At 41.0% G+C, this 15,382-nt stretch overlaps 1 protein-coding gene across 1 annotated transcript; it reads right to left on the bottom strand.

The window, feature by feature from the left end:
* Positions 1-6,707: 6,707 nt before the first annotated feature.
* Positions 6,708-14,733, bottom strand: LOC134138343 (ADP-ribosylation factor-like protein 6-interacting protein 4). The gene is made up of 7 exons (XM_062571858.1): positions 14,659-14,733; positions 14,281-14,352; positions 13,901-14,038; positions 9,872-9,924; positions 9,152-9,235; positions 8,804-8,896; positions 6,708-7,261 (listed from the first exon to the last, which is right to left on the bottom strand). Exons 2-7 carry the CDS (start codon positions 14,348-14,350, stop codon positions 7,211-7,213), a joined length of 489 nt encoding a protein of 162 aa, XP_062427842.1. The 5' UTR covers positions 14,351-14,352; positions 14,659-14,733; the 3' UTR covers positions 6,708-7,210.
* Positions 14,734-15,382: the final 649 nt, after the last annotated feature.

The raw sequence follows: 15,382 nt of genomic DNA on the forward strand, positions 1-15,382 counted from the left end.
AATACCTGTCTGCTGTGGTTGCACTGTTTATACATTATATCATGGAGAATTAAAGCAAATCTGTAAAATATAAACTAAATTTCTGTATTTGTTGCCCTTAATTATAGATCTCTTGAAATATAATCTGTCCGCATCTAGCTAAACACAACAGCTGTTCCAATGCCCTACTGCACAACTGTGTGTGTATCAGAGGAGGGCAAGAATGGGTAGAGAGACTTCAGCTAAACAGAAAACATCTTCTCACCACATGGTATGAATGTAGCTGCCTGCATTCTACCTGGCTACTTCTACACAGGGAAACAAACAGTTCCTAAGATTTAAGGAGATAAATAGCTAGAATCAAACAACTGCAAAGGTCTGAAATTCTCTGAAGCTAAGTGGTTTACAGGTACAACTTTTAATCTAAGTCTCGATCAACATGCTTCCAAGCACATCTTAGGTTAATCAGTATTACCACAAAATGAGAAGTTGTAAGTGACAAAATGGTTAGAACCCCTTCTTATTTGCAGAGGCCCACAGCTGGATTAGGACTTCTCATGCTAAGCATTGTATATGCAAAGCATGCATGTGATAAACAAGAAGAAACATTTCTTCCCCCACACAAAGCATCACCAGAGCACAGATCACATCACTCAGCACACTGTGGCGATCAGACAGATGAATGGTTCCAAAAGGGACTACCCGAGTTCAGAGGGTAAGTAAGTTAACCACAATGGTCACGATGCAGCCTACAGCACAGGCCCTGAGCCGCTCCTTGCCAGAAGCTGTGAAAACATAACAGTGGACAAGCACGTGCTCTCTGCTGTTTCTTACACTCTTTCCCCAAAACATTGCTACATGCCTCTCTCATGAGGAGAGCTATAGAGGGCTGGGCCTTGAATGTAAGGCTATGCTCAAGCTCCTGTGTTCTGCCTCACCTCCCTGATAAAGGACACCACTGCACCAGGATTTTGCCAAGAAAGCATTTTGGGAAGCACACCAGACCGCAAGAGTCAGAGAACACTGTTGGCTGTGCCTGCCAGAAGGAAGACTGTTGGGCCCCCCTCAGGCCCACTCCCACGTGCCAGGCAGAGACCTCGCAATCGCCGCGCCTGCCCTTCCGCAGCAGTGCCGTCCGCGCTGTGGGCTGTCAGCACAAGGGAACGCTCGTTCCTCTGTATGGTCAGACAAGCCGGCTTTCAAGCTGGCTCACAGAAGAATGATACTGTTCTGACCCTGAGAGCTGGGCCTCAGACACAGGTCTCTCAAAGACCCTGACATGTATTTTCTGTGCAGTTGCTGCATAAAGATATTCTCAAAGTAAGGGAAAAATCTTTCCCTGATCAGATTGTAATGAGCATAACAAAGGGCACGGGAAAGTGCTACAAGAAACACAGTGAATTATACAGTGATTCATGAACACCAGAGTACAGTACAATTAATAAAATTATGAATCCCTAGGGTCTTAGCTGGACCAGATTATAGCACTCAACATAGTATCTCACCTCTGTATTTTAGTCAATTACATTTTGTCTCAACCAAATAAAATCTAACCTGGCCCAATGATAGATATGGCAGAAACATGGGAAAAAGCATGCATGTTTTCTGTATCAGAACATTTATTCTCAAAACATAATTACTGTTACAGCTATTTAGTGACTATTATGCCATGTTCTTAGAGGCCTCCAGCAGGCTGAGGTCCACACCCTTTTCCAAAGTACTCATCCTCAGAAGTGTCAGGTTGCCTAATGCAACAGATTGCACTTGATTTAGACTGAAGATAGTTTAAATAACCAGATGTGGTATGATGTAGTGACAGTGAAGTACTCCTCAGGTTTTTATATTCTGGCACCAGAGCTCTGAAATTATTTAACAGATGGAGAAGATCGCAGTTCCATTTCTAAAGAACTCAGCAGTCCCAGGAGAAGAGCTGGTCCTTCCAGGTCCCAACTGGTGCTCAGCTGATTGCTCCTGTTTCATTCAGCTGCTTTGAAGTTAAAGGTGTTCTCTGCCTCTATACGCAAGGCCTGGCATGAGAGGCTACTGTCTGTTCCCAGCACAGCCAAAAATGAACACACATGAGGTTAAATTAATAGGACAGCAGTAACAAGTGTGCCCTCTAAATAACATATAATTAGGTCTTTTCAGGTTTTGAACCCTTCATAGGATTTCCAAAGTAAGAAAGCACAAAGCCAATGTCCAAGGCAAAGAAAAACCCAACAGTTTTCCCTGACAGTCTACCTGGACAGCAATGCCACCTGCTGGTAGATTTTACAGCAGCGATTAACCAGGAAAAAGCCAGCTACTTTCTAACCTGGCCTTTCCCCACGCTTGCAGATTCCTCTTGCACAGTGCCTGGCTCACACTGTCATTGCTCCACGTCACTGTCACCTAGAGAACAGCTCACGAATGAAGAGCAGAATGACCACAACTGATACTAGCTGTAGTGTTTAATACCTTACTGGAAGGCAGTAGTTGGCATGATACCAGAACAGTTGTCTTAAGCACTGTGCCTCTGTAGTCAATGTACATTTATCATGCTTAAAAAGGCTGAAAATATGCTTCCTTAGAGCCATCAGCCCCAGGCCCTGTCCTCCCCCACAGAAAAGTCTAGAAGTTTCACACTTATGAATCATAATTTAAGAAGATGAGAATCAAACAGGAAAAAACCCCAAACAAACAAAAAAGAAAACACACCCTACTCTCAACAGCCAAATAAATAACAAACTCTCCTGAAAATGAATTTTGATAACTCATTTCATCCAGATATGTCCATATACAGCTGGGTGTTTGCCACTATTTTTAGCTAAGGAGCAGCTCTTCAAAAGCTCATCATCCTACAGCCTCAAATATAAACGAGCCATCAGACGGCAGGATATTCAGCTGTGCCCAGGACCTCATACACTTTCAGGGGAACCCACTACTACTTAAAATTCAACCATATATTGCCCAAATAGGAGCGGAGCTCCCAACCTTTAGAGCTGAGCAAGAATTCTGGAAATACACCCAGCGAGAGCAGGAGGTGTATGTGTAACACGTACAGTATCAGAGCTCCATCCAGTGGCCAGGCCTCCACCTGCACCTCCCCAGGGCTGCTTCAGCAAGCCTGTGGCCTCACACAAGTTATGTCAGCCCTGTTGCCTTTCAGTTTTCCCTGGATATAGAAATCTTTCAGTTTTCCCTGCTGCAGGTGGAGACATTAGACAGATGACAGGGAAGCTCGTATACTCCTGCAATATGAACCATACAAGAACATCAAAATAGCACAAGTTGTCCATGTTTAACTGTACTCAGTGTGGAACACGTGGCAAAATTGCAGCCTCACTCAGTGCTGTGGGATCATGCCTCCTAGTTCAATGGAGGCAAGTACCTCCAACAGAACATGGTATTTTATTAGTATTTTGTCATTTTGATCTCTTATACATTTTTGCACAGGCCAGGGAGTTAAGTTCAGTCAAATCATAAAGGAAGCAGAAGACTAACAAAGGACTGCATTGCCCTCGCGAACTGGCTGAATCACTTCATTACTTACATCAACTCTCCTTAATGTTTGGGACTTAGTCTGTTTTCCCCAAGGAAAGAAACTTATATAACTGCATTCTGTCCCCTCCCAATAACTTTTAAGCCCACTGCAAATTTGTACCACATTAAGGTTGAGAGATCTTTAAAAAAAATAACAGATTCCTTTCTCATTGCATGACAATTAGCAGCTAGATCCACAAAGTCCAAATGAGCGCTCTTGCCATAGGAAAGATGAAAAGCACACAACCATTACGCACGTGTGCCTGCTAACTACAGCACAAGTGAGAGGCAGGGCCAGTGTGGTAGCAAGGGCTTAAGGAGCAAAGGGCACAAATCCCAAAGGACCAAGTTTTATCAGTTCTGCTGCTTGCTACACATCTTGGTGATAATGGGAGAGAACACTTATAAAGAAAGGAGCCAAGGAAAAGGTCACGACAGCAGCAACTCATAGAATATCTTTCTTTTCAACACTGATTTCTGTTTCTAGAATTTCTGTTGTTTAAATATATATATATACACATGCATACACACATAAACATATCTGCATATAAACACAAATATGTATATTAAAAAAAAAAAAAGCAGTTGAGTTCAGCATGATTCCCAGAACAGAAAACGGTACAGGTCAAGAGAGGGGTGAGATAGGGAAAATTCCATCACACACACACAAAAAATGCAAGTTTCGTATCTGAAAAACTTCCAGCATTTACCATTTTAACAGGAATCTCAACTTCCCAGCCAGCTAAGCCTTTGCAATCCCTTATCATCTGTCCTTTGCCTCAACTTCTAACACACCAGAACTGCCATCCATCTCTATCTCACGACTTTTTTGTTTTTCCGTATTCTCATCTTCCCTCATGATACCTACTTTTTTGGGGTCTATCTCCCGTTTGCATATCATGTTGACATTCTGCGCTGCTACCTGGTTCCCTCATGAAATACAGCTCTAGAAATTTACATCAGGTTCCTCTAATCTCTTACCTTATAACCATCTTCATGTCTGCTTCAGTCTCTAACAGCTGCAACAGTAACTTAAAGCACTATTAAGAAGCTATTCTTTGGTTTAAGCAGCAACCCAAGTGAAACTCTTTCCTGAGGAGAGGTAGGCACACCTGAAGGCACCTACAGTTATTCTGACTGTATGGGCCTATCTCTGCTACTGACACAGGAACCTGTTGGCCAGCTCCAAGCAGCAAAGACACTATAGTCTCACCAAGCTGCACGCACAGGAGCCCCACATGATCTCCGTGCAGGTTTCTGGTGAAGGCTGGGAGAAGGAAGGAGGCAACATGAACTCCCACCTCTTTAGACATCCAAAATCCACATGGAGAAAGGTGGGAAAGAAAAGGAGGTTTATAAAAGCAACAACCACAGGGAAGTTTCAGTCAGCACTCGTATCTTACTGGGCAGGAAAGAATAAAACCAAATCAGAGCAACAGAAGTTACAAAGTTTTCTAACAGAAATGCTAGCTTAGAAATAAATCCTAACATAGAAATATTTCAAAGCCTGACAAGGGCATATTCAGAACGTTAAAACCAAACAGATAAAATTCCTCTGCTTCAAAACAGCAAGTAAAAGTCTCACAAGTTTTTTTTTCTCTCCTTAAGAAAAAAAAAAAAGGTCTGACTCATTTTTGTACAGTCAGAGCTGGCAATTACCAAAAACCAAACTAAAAGAAGAACAAACCACATCGCGTTACTAAAGGTTACTAAAGGTCCTTTGCCTTTTCCCTACTGGCCCAATACTGAAGGAGTTTTTACAAGATTTCACAAGCCAGACTGAATATGAGTAAGACAGCAAAAAGCAGATTAAGTTTGAACCTTCTAACCAATGAAGTCCTTCATAAAGTGAGATTTCTGAATTTTCCACTTCCTATTTGCTTCTGGACTGGCTTCGATCTTGCTGCATTTTCTTCTCCTTTGTCCAGAAAATAATACTAGTTTTACATATAATGTAACTTATGAAATGGCAAGAGTGTTGGTATCTTATGAGAGTGTGTTTGGAATTAAGTCTGTTAAGACAAGTCAAGAGACAAGAGCTGCTTATCTGCACAAGATGTTTTGGCATCTCCAGATACAAGATACCAAAGTAGCACAAACCAAAGCGCGATCCCATGAAGCAAAGAAGGAGCTTGGGGCTTTTTTGTTTTTCCCTACTGGCATTTCAGAAGAGTGCTCCCCCAAAAAATCTTTCTATCACAAGGTTATAGAAGCTAAGGAAACTCCAGTTTTTATCTATGTCTTTTCATGAATCAAGGACATAGGCACTTGCTCTTTGGAATCATGGTTTCAAGAGTTACATCTTTGCAACAATTACAAAAATGTTTCACAACAAAAACTATAAAAAAAGACAGGTTTCTGGCATCTTCAGAAGGTTTCACACATCAAGTAGTTTCAAAAGTATCTCTTGAACAATGGTGTGCATCTAAGATTCACCCAAAACACTCAGACACAGACACAAAGAGTTTTCTTTTTGTTTGCTCTTTAACAAATTCCCCACACTCTGACCACTGTACACCTCATACACCTCTTGTCAATTATCCTTGACTTCTTTTTTCATGTGTACCTAAGCTGTAGTTCTTGAAGCGCACTTGCTACAGAAGCAATTCAAGCAGAATTCCCACCTCAGGGTTATGTCATATACTCAACACAGGTGCCTGCTGGGTAATCAAAATTCAAGAGTGAGCAAGCAGTGAGTGAACTACTGAGGCTAGCGCACACACTCACATTACATCGGGGTCCAGCTGCATATCCAGACCAGTCTTGTCTCACAGTGGACTAGCAACACATCTGGAAGGAACACTGCCTGCCTTTGGATCATTCTTATGGCTCTCTTTCTTTCTTTCAGGCTAAGATATGTGATACGTTTTGAGGGTCCTCAGACAGGGGAAGGTTTGAATCACAGGATCAGAAAGGCAGGCCAGATCTCCACGGTTTTCAGCCCTGATATCTGCAGCTGCAGAACTGGTGGCAAACTATCTATGGAGTGAATGCTGCCTTTGAACAGCTGATCCAGATAGGCAAACAAAACCAAACACCTTTCCTGCTTCTGTTTCAGGATAAAAATATTCAGCTACCTTTATTACTCCAGAATATTTTACTCTTACAATTTCTAGTGATAGACAGTAATAAACTGTCCAGAGAAGGATTATATCTCAAACTCTGAAAGAAAATAATGTATTAATGAATGAACTCTCAAAAAATCATTTATGTAAAAGTATGTTCTATTTACAAAGGTCAGCTTGCTCTTTAGGACAAGTAAAACCACTGCTGGAAAAACATATACATATAGAAATGCCTCATCTTTCAAATAAACATTTACAGATATTGTTTCATTTATGCTACTAAAAACATTAAGACATTTGAAATTAAGAGTGCATTCTGCATGCAGCTAGGATACAAATTATGTTATTAGCCATCAGTGTATCATTTCTTATCACTGTCAATGACACACTATTAGGCTCTTTTTAAACATCACAGCCTGGCTATTACCTTAGGATCTCAAAAGGAGGACATGGATCTTCATTAACAAGTTATCAGTTGCTCTTCATTCTGCCATTAAAAAGGACATCCTGATTGTCTTCCGAGCAGGAGAGTCTGGTCTTGTCCAAGTTGGTGCCCTTTTCCCTGAGTTCCCCTTCAGCATTTTGCTAGGCATGATGATTGTTGGCTTGGTAGATTTGCAAGTCCTTGGTCAGCACTCTTTCCATCATAAGGCAGAGTTCAGAAATTCAAGGAGCTCTGCACGGTTCCGGTCTCTCTGTAGAGCACAAAAGTAGAGGTAGGCGTTCAACAGACCTTTACTCAATGGGCCAAATGCTGCATAAGCCTGCTTTCTGTGTGGGTTTTCACAACTCAGCAAGCTGTATAGCAAGTGCTATCACATTCAAATGGCAGATATTACTAGCTACCTGATAGGTGTGAATGTCTGGAGCAAGTGTAAGGCAACAGGTACTCAGGAGAGATGCTGTAAGAGACAAGCTGTCACTGTCACTATTTCATGATATTTCTAAGTGGCTGCCTGCAGAGGCTCCACTGAGTTGTCAATATGTAGCTCACAGCCTGCTCAGGAGGGACCTCGCAAGCAGAACAGATGCAATTCTCTGGTGTCTAAGTCAACTTTCTCTGGTCTGCCAACTTTTTCATCCCTTTCCTTACACTGTAGACACAGCAGGTCTTGTGTTCTGGGATGCATCAAGTTTTTGATGCATGAGCAGCAGCTTGTCAGATAATAGAAAGGAACCATGAATTTAGGCACTTTCTAAAGATGCTCCACTAAGCATCATATGAGATGCAAAAAAGCATCATAAAAATTGCCCTGAACAGTCAAAACACTTGGTTCCAGTGTTTTAAAGTCACAAAAAAAAAGTTGAATCTTAAAATATTGTGAATAACGGATGTTGTTCAATTCAGCACACTCATGACCATGACCACCTAACCCAAGCAAAGAAGAGACATCTTTGACATTGAAGGATTATAACAAGGAGGTTACTCGGACAAGGCTAGCAAATCAGATTCAGCATGATTTATCCCAGACTTTAACGCAACTGAAAATAGCTTTGATTAAATTTAACACAGCATGCTCGAGTGTATTTTGGCAACTATTGAATGAATTATTATGAATCAGAATCCAAACTGGGTACCTCCCCAAAGTAACACTTTACACATACTGATGAGTGTCAGACATTCTCTTGTAGATCACTCTAAGGTGTGAAAACTGCTGAAAAGGGCCAACCTATTATTTATGCACTGAGTCTAAACACCCATACCAATACCACAAGATGTTATTATTTATGACATCGAATTCCTTGAGAGCCTCAGGAAAAAATGTGACTGCTTTGAGAGAATGTGTGAGCATGTGGTCCTAATACTATCATCTTCTTCTCTTCCTCTCTAAATAATGGCTATTCTCACACTCAGACAAAAATAGATGAAAGCAGGAATTACCACATCTGATCACAAGAGACTGGAAAGAGAGGAGGACAATTAAAAACGGGGCAAGTTAATCAATGGGAACAGCCATAAATCAGCTAAGCATGACAAATGAATTCCGAGTACCTACACATGCATTCTTTGGTCATCTAGTCATGCCTGAGTATTCCAAGCCCACTCACATATCTCAAAAATATATACCCAAAGGAATGAATTTAGATTTCTCAGATGGCACTATAGCCACGTTAAAAGCTATGTTCAACTTAAAACTCTTAGCTATAAAATCTATTCTTCTGAAAAAGACAAATATTAGGGAAAAAAGAGAAATATGACTGTCCTTTTGGACATACAGACTATTTTCATCCATTACCTCTTTATCCTTCTTAGTCTTCTTTATTTTCATCTTAATTTTCTTTCCTGTTATCATGCTGTAGTTTTCATTCTTCTTTTTGTTTTTAAAGAACTAAAATGAAATCACATATTGGATGAAAATAAGTGTTGCTTTATTTTGAAATGTTACAAATCTTAACGATAGTTATTGAAGTATAAAGATAATTGTCTGTAAAAAAAAATGCTTTCATTTGTTCATGACAAAATTGATGTTGAGACATCAACAGTGTTCAGACAATGTTGAGACAAAAATGTTCAGACATTTTTATGACTGGAAAGATTGTGTAGATGAGGAATATAATAGGATGTTAGATGCACACAAACATACCTTGGAAAGCTGGACAGGTCCCGCTTTCTCTCTCTTTTTCTTCTTTTCTTTCTTTTTCTTCACTTTGTTCTCTTTTTTCCTCTTCTGCAGGTGTAAGGTACATATTCCAACTCTTTACAGATGCAAAAGGGAATAAAAACAACCCACAACTAGCCTTTCACTGCCTTGGCTAGTCAGACAACCCCTATTGCCTGCCCTTACCACTGCTGAACGCATACATAGAAGTACACAAAAAGTAGTGCAACAAGGTTAGCAGCCCTCAGAATCTTGAGAAACAAAACCAGTATGTTCTCCGATTCTCTCTCTTCTTCTAATGTACTTCAAAATATATAAAATCCCACAACAGAATGTCTTATAGAAATGAAAAAAAAAAATTACAACAGTGAGAGCCTATTGCTCTCCTTCACTGACTATATAGAATTTCTGCCAGAAGAAACTGTCTAAAATATCAAGATTCCTGTTTCTCTTTTCTTTGAAGACCACTTTCAATTCTAGTTGAAACAAATCTACAGACTGGCAAAAAGAACCTTAAATTATTTCTGTTCTAACATATAGTCAAGTACATTATAATTACTTATCAGTTGATCAGCTATTGCTCCAGAAGCCTGCTTCACATGTGCACAGCAACAGGCAAAAGCATTAAATCTTACATGAGATTTAAGGTTATGAGGATCTATCTCCCATTCAACTAACTATTGATTTCTCTCAGCTAATGTTTACCTTTTTGTTGTGTTTTTCTTTTTTCTTTTTCTTCGATTTAGATTTAGGAGAATCTAAAATTAAAAAATCCTGTTATTTTAACATTCTGAAAGAGAGATTTGATTTTACATACAAAGCACCTAGAACAGAAAAAATAAGAAAGATTTTACATGAAGTGTGTAATAAGAAAATGCTTTAATTCAAATGAACATATAAAATACTGGCTGAAATTAATCTGGGAAATGCAACACATTAATCATTGAGCAAATCATGTATTTTTCAGTGTCCATATTAGGCCAGTAAGTGGCAGTAAGTTACTTATATCAATATATTATACTATTAGAGATAGAATTTCTCTTTTTGCAGCTGTGCTTCACAGATTACAAATCTCTCCAGTATGTTATCTTACATTAGTGTTTTACAACCAGGAATCTAAACTCAGAGAGGAGTCACTAAAACGTATCATAGGGGCTGACAAGCCACTGAAAACATTATCACTGCTTAAAGTGAGGCAAAAGTCCTTTTCATACTTACTTAGCTCATTTTTCAACCTCAAAGTGTAAACCTTGTAGAGCAGAAACCCACAAATTCTATAAGCTGATCATACACTTTACATCTTACACTATCACTGGTATGTGAGGAAGTTGATTCTGAAGCACTGTCTTTGAGAATGGGACTGTAAGCCCAGACAGACTGACAAACGGTCAGTCTAGTCTTACAGCTGACTACCCTCAAGCTCTGCAGTTTCTTCACAACAAATTCCAAGCAAAAGATAAAACATTATAGAATATACAGGAGCACAGCTAGATTCAACAGTTAGAAGAGTCTAAGGTAAGGCTGCACAAGCAAGGAGGCTTCTTTTGGCCTCCTAATGACAAATGCAGCATATGTCAAAAGAAATGATAAGAATGATAGTCTATCACCCTGTCCAGTCTCCTGGTAGAAACAGACTGGACTAAGTGCCCAAAGGGGAGGATATACATCACCACCACCAGAGGGTTTTTACAAATATTTACCAACATCAGGAAAAGGGGCACATTCAAGAACACTGGGTTTCCTTCCAGGTTCAGAAAAACTGTGATTAGCACAAACAGTTCTGCCCCTTCACCTAACTTGATTCCTTCACCCATATCCCCTCTAGTCTCAGTTTTTATCTGCTGTGATCCTAGTCACAGTCCTTATGATCACACACCACAGATGAACTCCTCTAGACTTCTGCTGCAGTTAGTTTCCATCGTGCTTCCAACTGTTGATTTCCTGGCCCAGCCAGACCAACTTTTCCTCCTGCACATTCGTTCTGAGTCACCATCCCTCCCCATCTTGCCTTCTCACTGTCTCAGTTTCTGTACTCAGTCACCCTACCTCTCCGTGTTCTGGCATCTGATCTGCCTGCTTGTCCCCTGTCCAAGGGGAACACCCTTCCCTGTTCCATCTCTTTACTAGGCTGCAGTCAAGTTCCCATATCCCAATGTATTTTCTTCCAGAGATGTCCTTTCTGCATTCAAATTAGACAGCTTGATTTTCCATACAACCTATAACACTAGGAAATTTGGAGAAGGTGGATGGGGGATATCACTCAGAAAGCAGAAAAGTTTCCCCCACTCTCCTTTCAGTTTTTCCAGCCACTTCCCAGTATTTTACAGCCAGAGTTGCAATTGCAGTCTCTAAATAAGAAAAGAGAAAAATATAAAAAACAAGACCAGAAGAAACCTCCATTCTGCTATCCCAAGGAAGGTCAGCTCCACTTCTATTACAGCCAATACATCAGACGTGGACAACTTCTAGCATTCAAGGTCTTTAACTGCAGGTTAGACAACCTATTCCAGCATTCTGCTGCCAGGATGTGTTTTTCCTAGATGTAATTCAGATTTTTCCTGTTGCAATATAAGGTCATTTTTTCTTGTCCTGAAAGTCACAGGCAGATTTTTCTCTTACTCCTCATAGCAGCCACTACCTACACATATATATCTGTCTTAACTTGATTGCCTCATGTCTTTTCTTCTTTAGACTGAGTAAATTCAATTGTTTAAATATGCCCTTTGGAGGACATTCTTTCTAGATCTTCTGCTCTCCCTTGTGAATGAAAAATTTAGGGAACTTTTTGCCTGTGAGCAAATCTTCAAGCATGCAAACTGATAACTTGGGCCTGATTCAGAATGATTTTTTTCCCCCAGATACATATTCCTTGCTATCCTCCTAAAAGACTGATAAATTCTGAATGACTTATTTTGGTTTTTTTTTTCCAGCTTTTTTTTCAGTTTTTTTCAGCTTAGTCTAGTTGGAGGCCAAAATGTAAAATTTTAGTAAGATGTCCAACATATCAATATCAGAAACAAGGTTTTGGAATGGAATATGGAAATGCATTTTTCATGCTAGAAAACTGTCAGAGCTGGAAAGACTAAGCAAACTCTCAAATAGTAACTGTTTGGATAAGAGAATCATAGTATTTGACAATGATCTTCTGTATTGCTCATCATCAGTGCAGCACTTCAACAGCCATGCTTATACATCAAGAAAACTCTCACTCGAACAGCCATGCTTATACATTAAGAAAACTCTCCCTCTGCTTTTGTGTGCCATTAACCTTCTGGATACTGGTTGATAACTTTCCTAATAATCGTTCAGAAATACACTTTGGAAAACAAAAAACAAAGAAATGTTGCTGAATTAAAAAGCATACTTCTAATGATACAGCCTCAAAAACTAAGAACATAATGCACAAGAAAGCATGCCAAGAATCCTCATACAGCCAGTGCCTGACATGACATTTTAATTATTTTCAAAAATTTTAGAGTATATCCCATGGCATAAAACTAATTCAAAAATTCAGAAAGTTCCTACTTGTAATGTACAAGTTCACAAATATGAACATTGTAAATGTAAATGTTAATGTTAGACACTTTGAATCAGTCACTGAAGTATGAGAACAAGTAATATGTCCATATAGACACTAAACCCACTTCAAGAGAAGTGGAACTAAGTCTTTGCTAATCTGTGGTGTTAAAAGTATTCTCTTTTCTTCCTTCTTTAGTATAGGCATTCCAGCTTTACAGAGTTGTGTACAAGTAAATGTGGTTTAACTGGGCTAATAATGTTAGTGACTACGTAATTCCAGAAGCACTGTCCAAGAAATAATTAATCTATAACCTTGCGTTACGGGAAGATTAGAAAATCCTAGTTATGTTCGGCAGCAAATTTATAATCACAAATATGAGGTTCAGTATGGGACTGTGAAGCTTCATCTGACCTTGAAGCTAAAGAGTTTTAGTCAGGAGAACTGTGGTTCATACCATCTTCTCAATCACACTAGAAAGGAAAAATATGCTTCAGTGTTTAGCCTAATGTATCATGTTCAGAAAGGGCAATTTGCTCAGTTTATCTGCAATGATATAAAATATTTCAAAATAGAATATCAAAATAATGCAGCATTACATTTCCCTTGAAGTCACAAGTTGGACCCTTACAAAAAACCTGCATTACTTTCAGATTGCATCTTTTAAAAAAGACTAAAGTTACTTCAAGTCCTCCAAGTAAGCACCAGCTTAATACGAAAAGTCTTAACCCTACGACACTTAGTTTTGTAGTCCCACTGAACTCAGCCATTTGTATTAATATACCTTTCGTAAGTCCTTATGCTCACGTTTGAAACTTCAAGACCAAAGTAAGACCAAAACAAAAACTTTTAACTCTAGTCTAGACAGGCAAAGTAGAAAAAGATCTGTATTCATTTTATTTTAAAAACGCAGAGTTTTAAATATATATGGTATATTCTTACAAAGTAATATTTCTTTGAACAAAACAAAATTTTATTTCTGAAGGTATTTAAATCAACACAGGAACGTGACATTCAGTGTGTAAGGAGTTACTTTAACACTGCCAAAGGCTGTATGACAACACTCTGAACATGCAGTATTTATAATAATCACTTTGTAGCAGTTTAGTCACATTTAAAATAAGCTGTAAATGTTTCTAAGAATGCTATCAACACAGGTAACCACAACACAGGAAACCGCCACTGATACATACTGAAGTACAGTAGCGGCAGCTTACCTCTGCTACTGGAAGAAGACCTCGATGACGAGCGTGATGAGGAGGAAGAAGTGGATGTAGTGGCAGTACTAGAAGATGATGTGGATGAAATCGATGATGATCTGCTTCTACTACGTTTTCGTTTCCTTTTTTCTTTTCCTTAGAATAACACAAGGCAGCAGTGACAAGCATGCTGATAACTATGGTCTACAAAGATGACTTTTCACACAAGTTAAAGCACAACGAAACCTTATTTTTGAGGAGGCTTTTTGATCTCTTGCAGTGTGCCATAGTCTAATACCATCAGTAAGTGACAATGCTGAAAGTCACACTCAAACACGTTAACTCATACAAAGGATAAAACAAGTAACACCACAGCAGTGCAACAGAGAAACACCCACCTCGGACTTTCAGCTCTTCTTGTGATGATGCACATAGCGACCTGCTTCTCTCCCCCTTCTTGTTATCCATACCTAGTAGGAGACGCAAGTGCATTGAACAATCTAATTTCTGAAAATTTTAGGGAGGGTAAAAGACAAGACGGCTGCAGAAACAGAGGAAAGCAGAGAATCTCTGCAAGACCGGCGCCATCGCTGTTTCTCACGGAGCACGTTACACGCTACAGTGAGGCCCTGCTTCAGGCCCTCCGCCGCACAAACCAGGGATCTGAGGCCAAAGCCCTGGATTTGTGCGGATTTCGATAAACGGGAAGTTAGCAAAGCTTTTTGGTTGGTCGCTCGGTTGTTTTTTGGCACGGAAGTTGCATGCAAGGCTGTTACCTGAGTGCAGGCCCGCGGCTGAGGCTGGCGCTGCCACCCAACGCCGCCGCCGCCGGGCAGCGGGAAGGGCGGGCGCTTCCGCCGCGGCGACCCGGACGGGCTCGGGCGCGGGGAGGGCCGTTAACGGCCGCGCCGGGGGCGGGGCCGCCGAGCCGTTAGCGGCGCGCGGCGGCGGCTGCGCCTTGCCGGTCGGACGGGCGCTTCACCGGCGTTTGGGGGGCAGAGGGGAAAACCCCCACACCCAGGCGTCTCTTCAGGCGGGGGCTCCTCGGCCTCCGGCGTGCCGTTGCGGCGCGGAGGGAGGCCGCAGGCTGTGCGGGCTGGCCCGGGTTCGCCGCTGGGCCCCGCGGAGGCCGCGGCCGCCGGCGGGGCCTTGCGGCCGCCGGCGGGGCCTTGCGCCCTCCTCCCGGGCGGCCCCACCGCGCTGGTCGTCACCCCCCGGCTACTCCGCGCGTTTTTAAGTGCCACCTTCTCAGACGCGAATCGCCCAGGGGAAACTACTACGCTGTTATTGAACTGGAGCAAATCCAGTCTCAACTCGAATCTGTTCCAAACAAAAATAATACAAATACTATACTGGTTTGACTGTGTGGTTCAAACTTCTGCTAAGACATCCAGCGTGCTAGCTGCTGCTGCCAGAAACCGGCTACCAGCGCTAACAGATCACTAGTCCGGTCTAGTTTAGAATTTCCTTAATTCGTACGTGCACTGCTTTAGGGCGTTA

The sequence above is a fragment of the Rhea pennata genome, chromosome 3 (assembly GCF_028389875.1).
Source record: "Rhea pennata isolate bPtePen1 chromosome 3, bPtePen1.pri, whole genome shotgun sequence".
NCBI classification, from domain to species: domain Eukaryota; kingdom Metazoa; phylum Chordata; class Aves; order Rheiformes; family Rheidae; genus Rhea; species Rhea pennata.

Excerpts from the sequence above, each read along its gene's own strand:
- LOC134138343 (XM_062571858.1), bottom strand. The coding sequence starts at position 14,350 with ATGGATAACAAGAAGGGGGAGAGAAGCAGGTCGCTATGTGCATCATCA. Across the intron at positions 14,039-14,280 it reads AGAAGAGCTGAAAGTCCGAG|GAAAAGAAAAAAGGAAACGA; the intron begins GTGGGTGTTTCT and ends TGTTATTCTAAG. Across the intron at positions 9,236-9,871 it reads AAGAAAAACACAACAAAAAG|AAGAGGAAAAAAGAGAACAA; the intron begins GTAAACATTAGC and ends TTACACCTGCAG.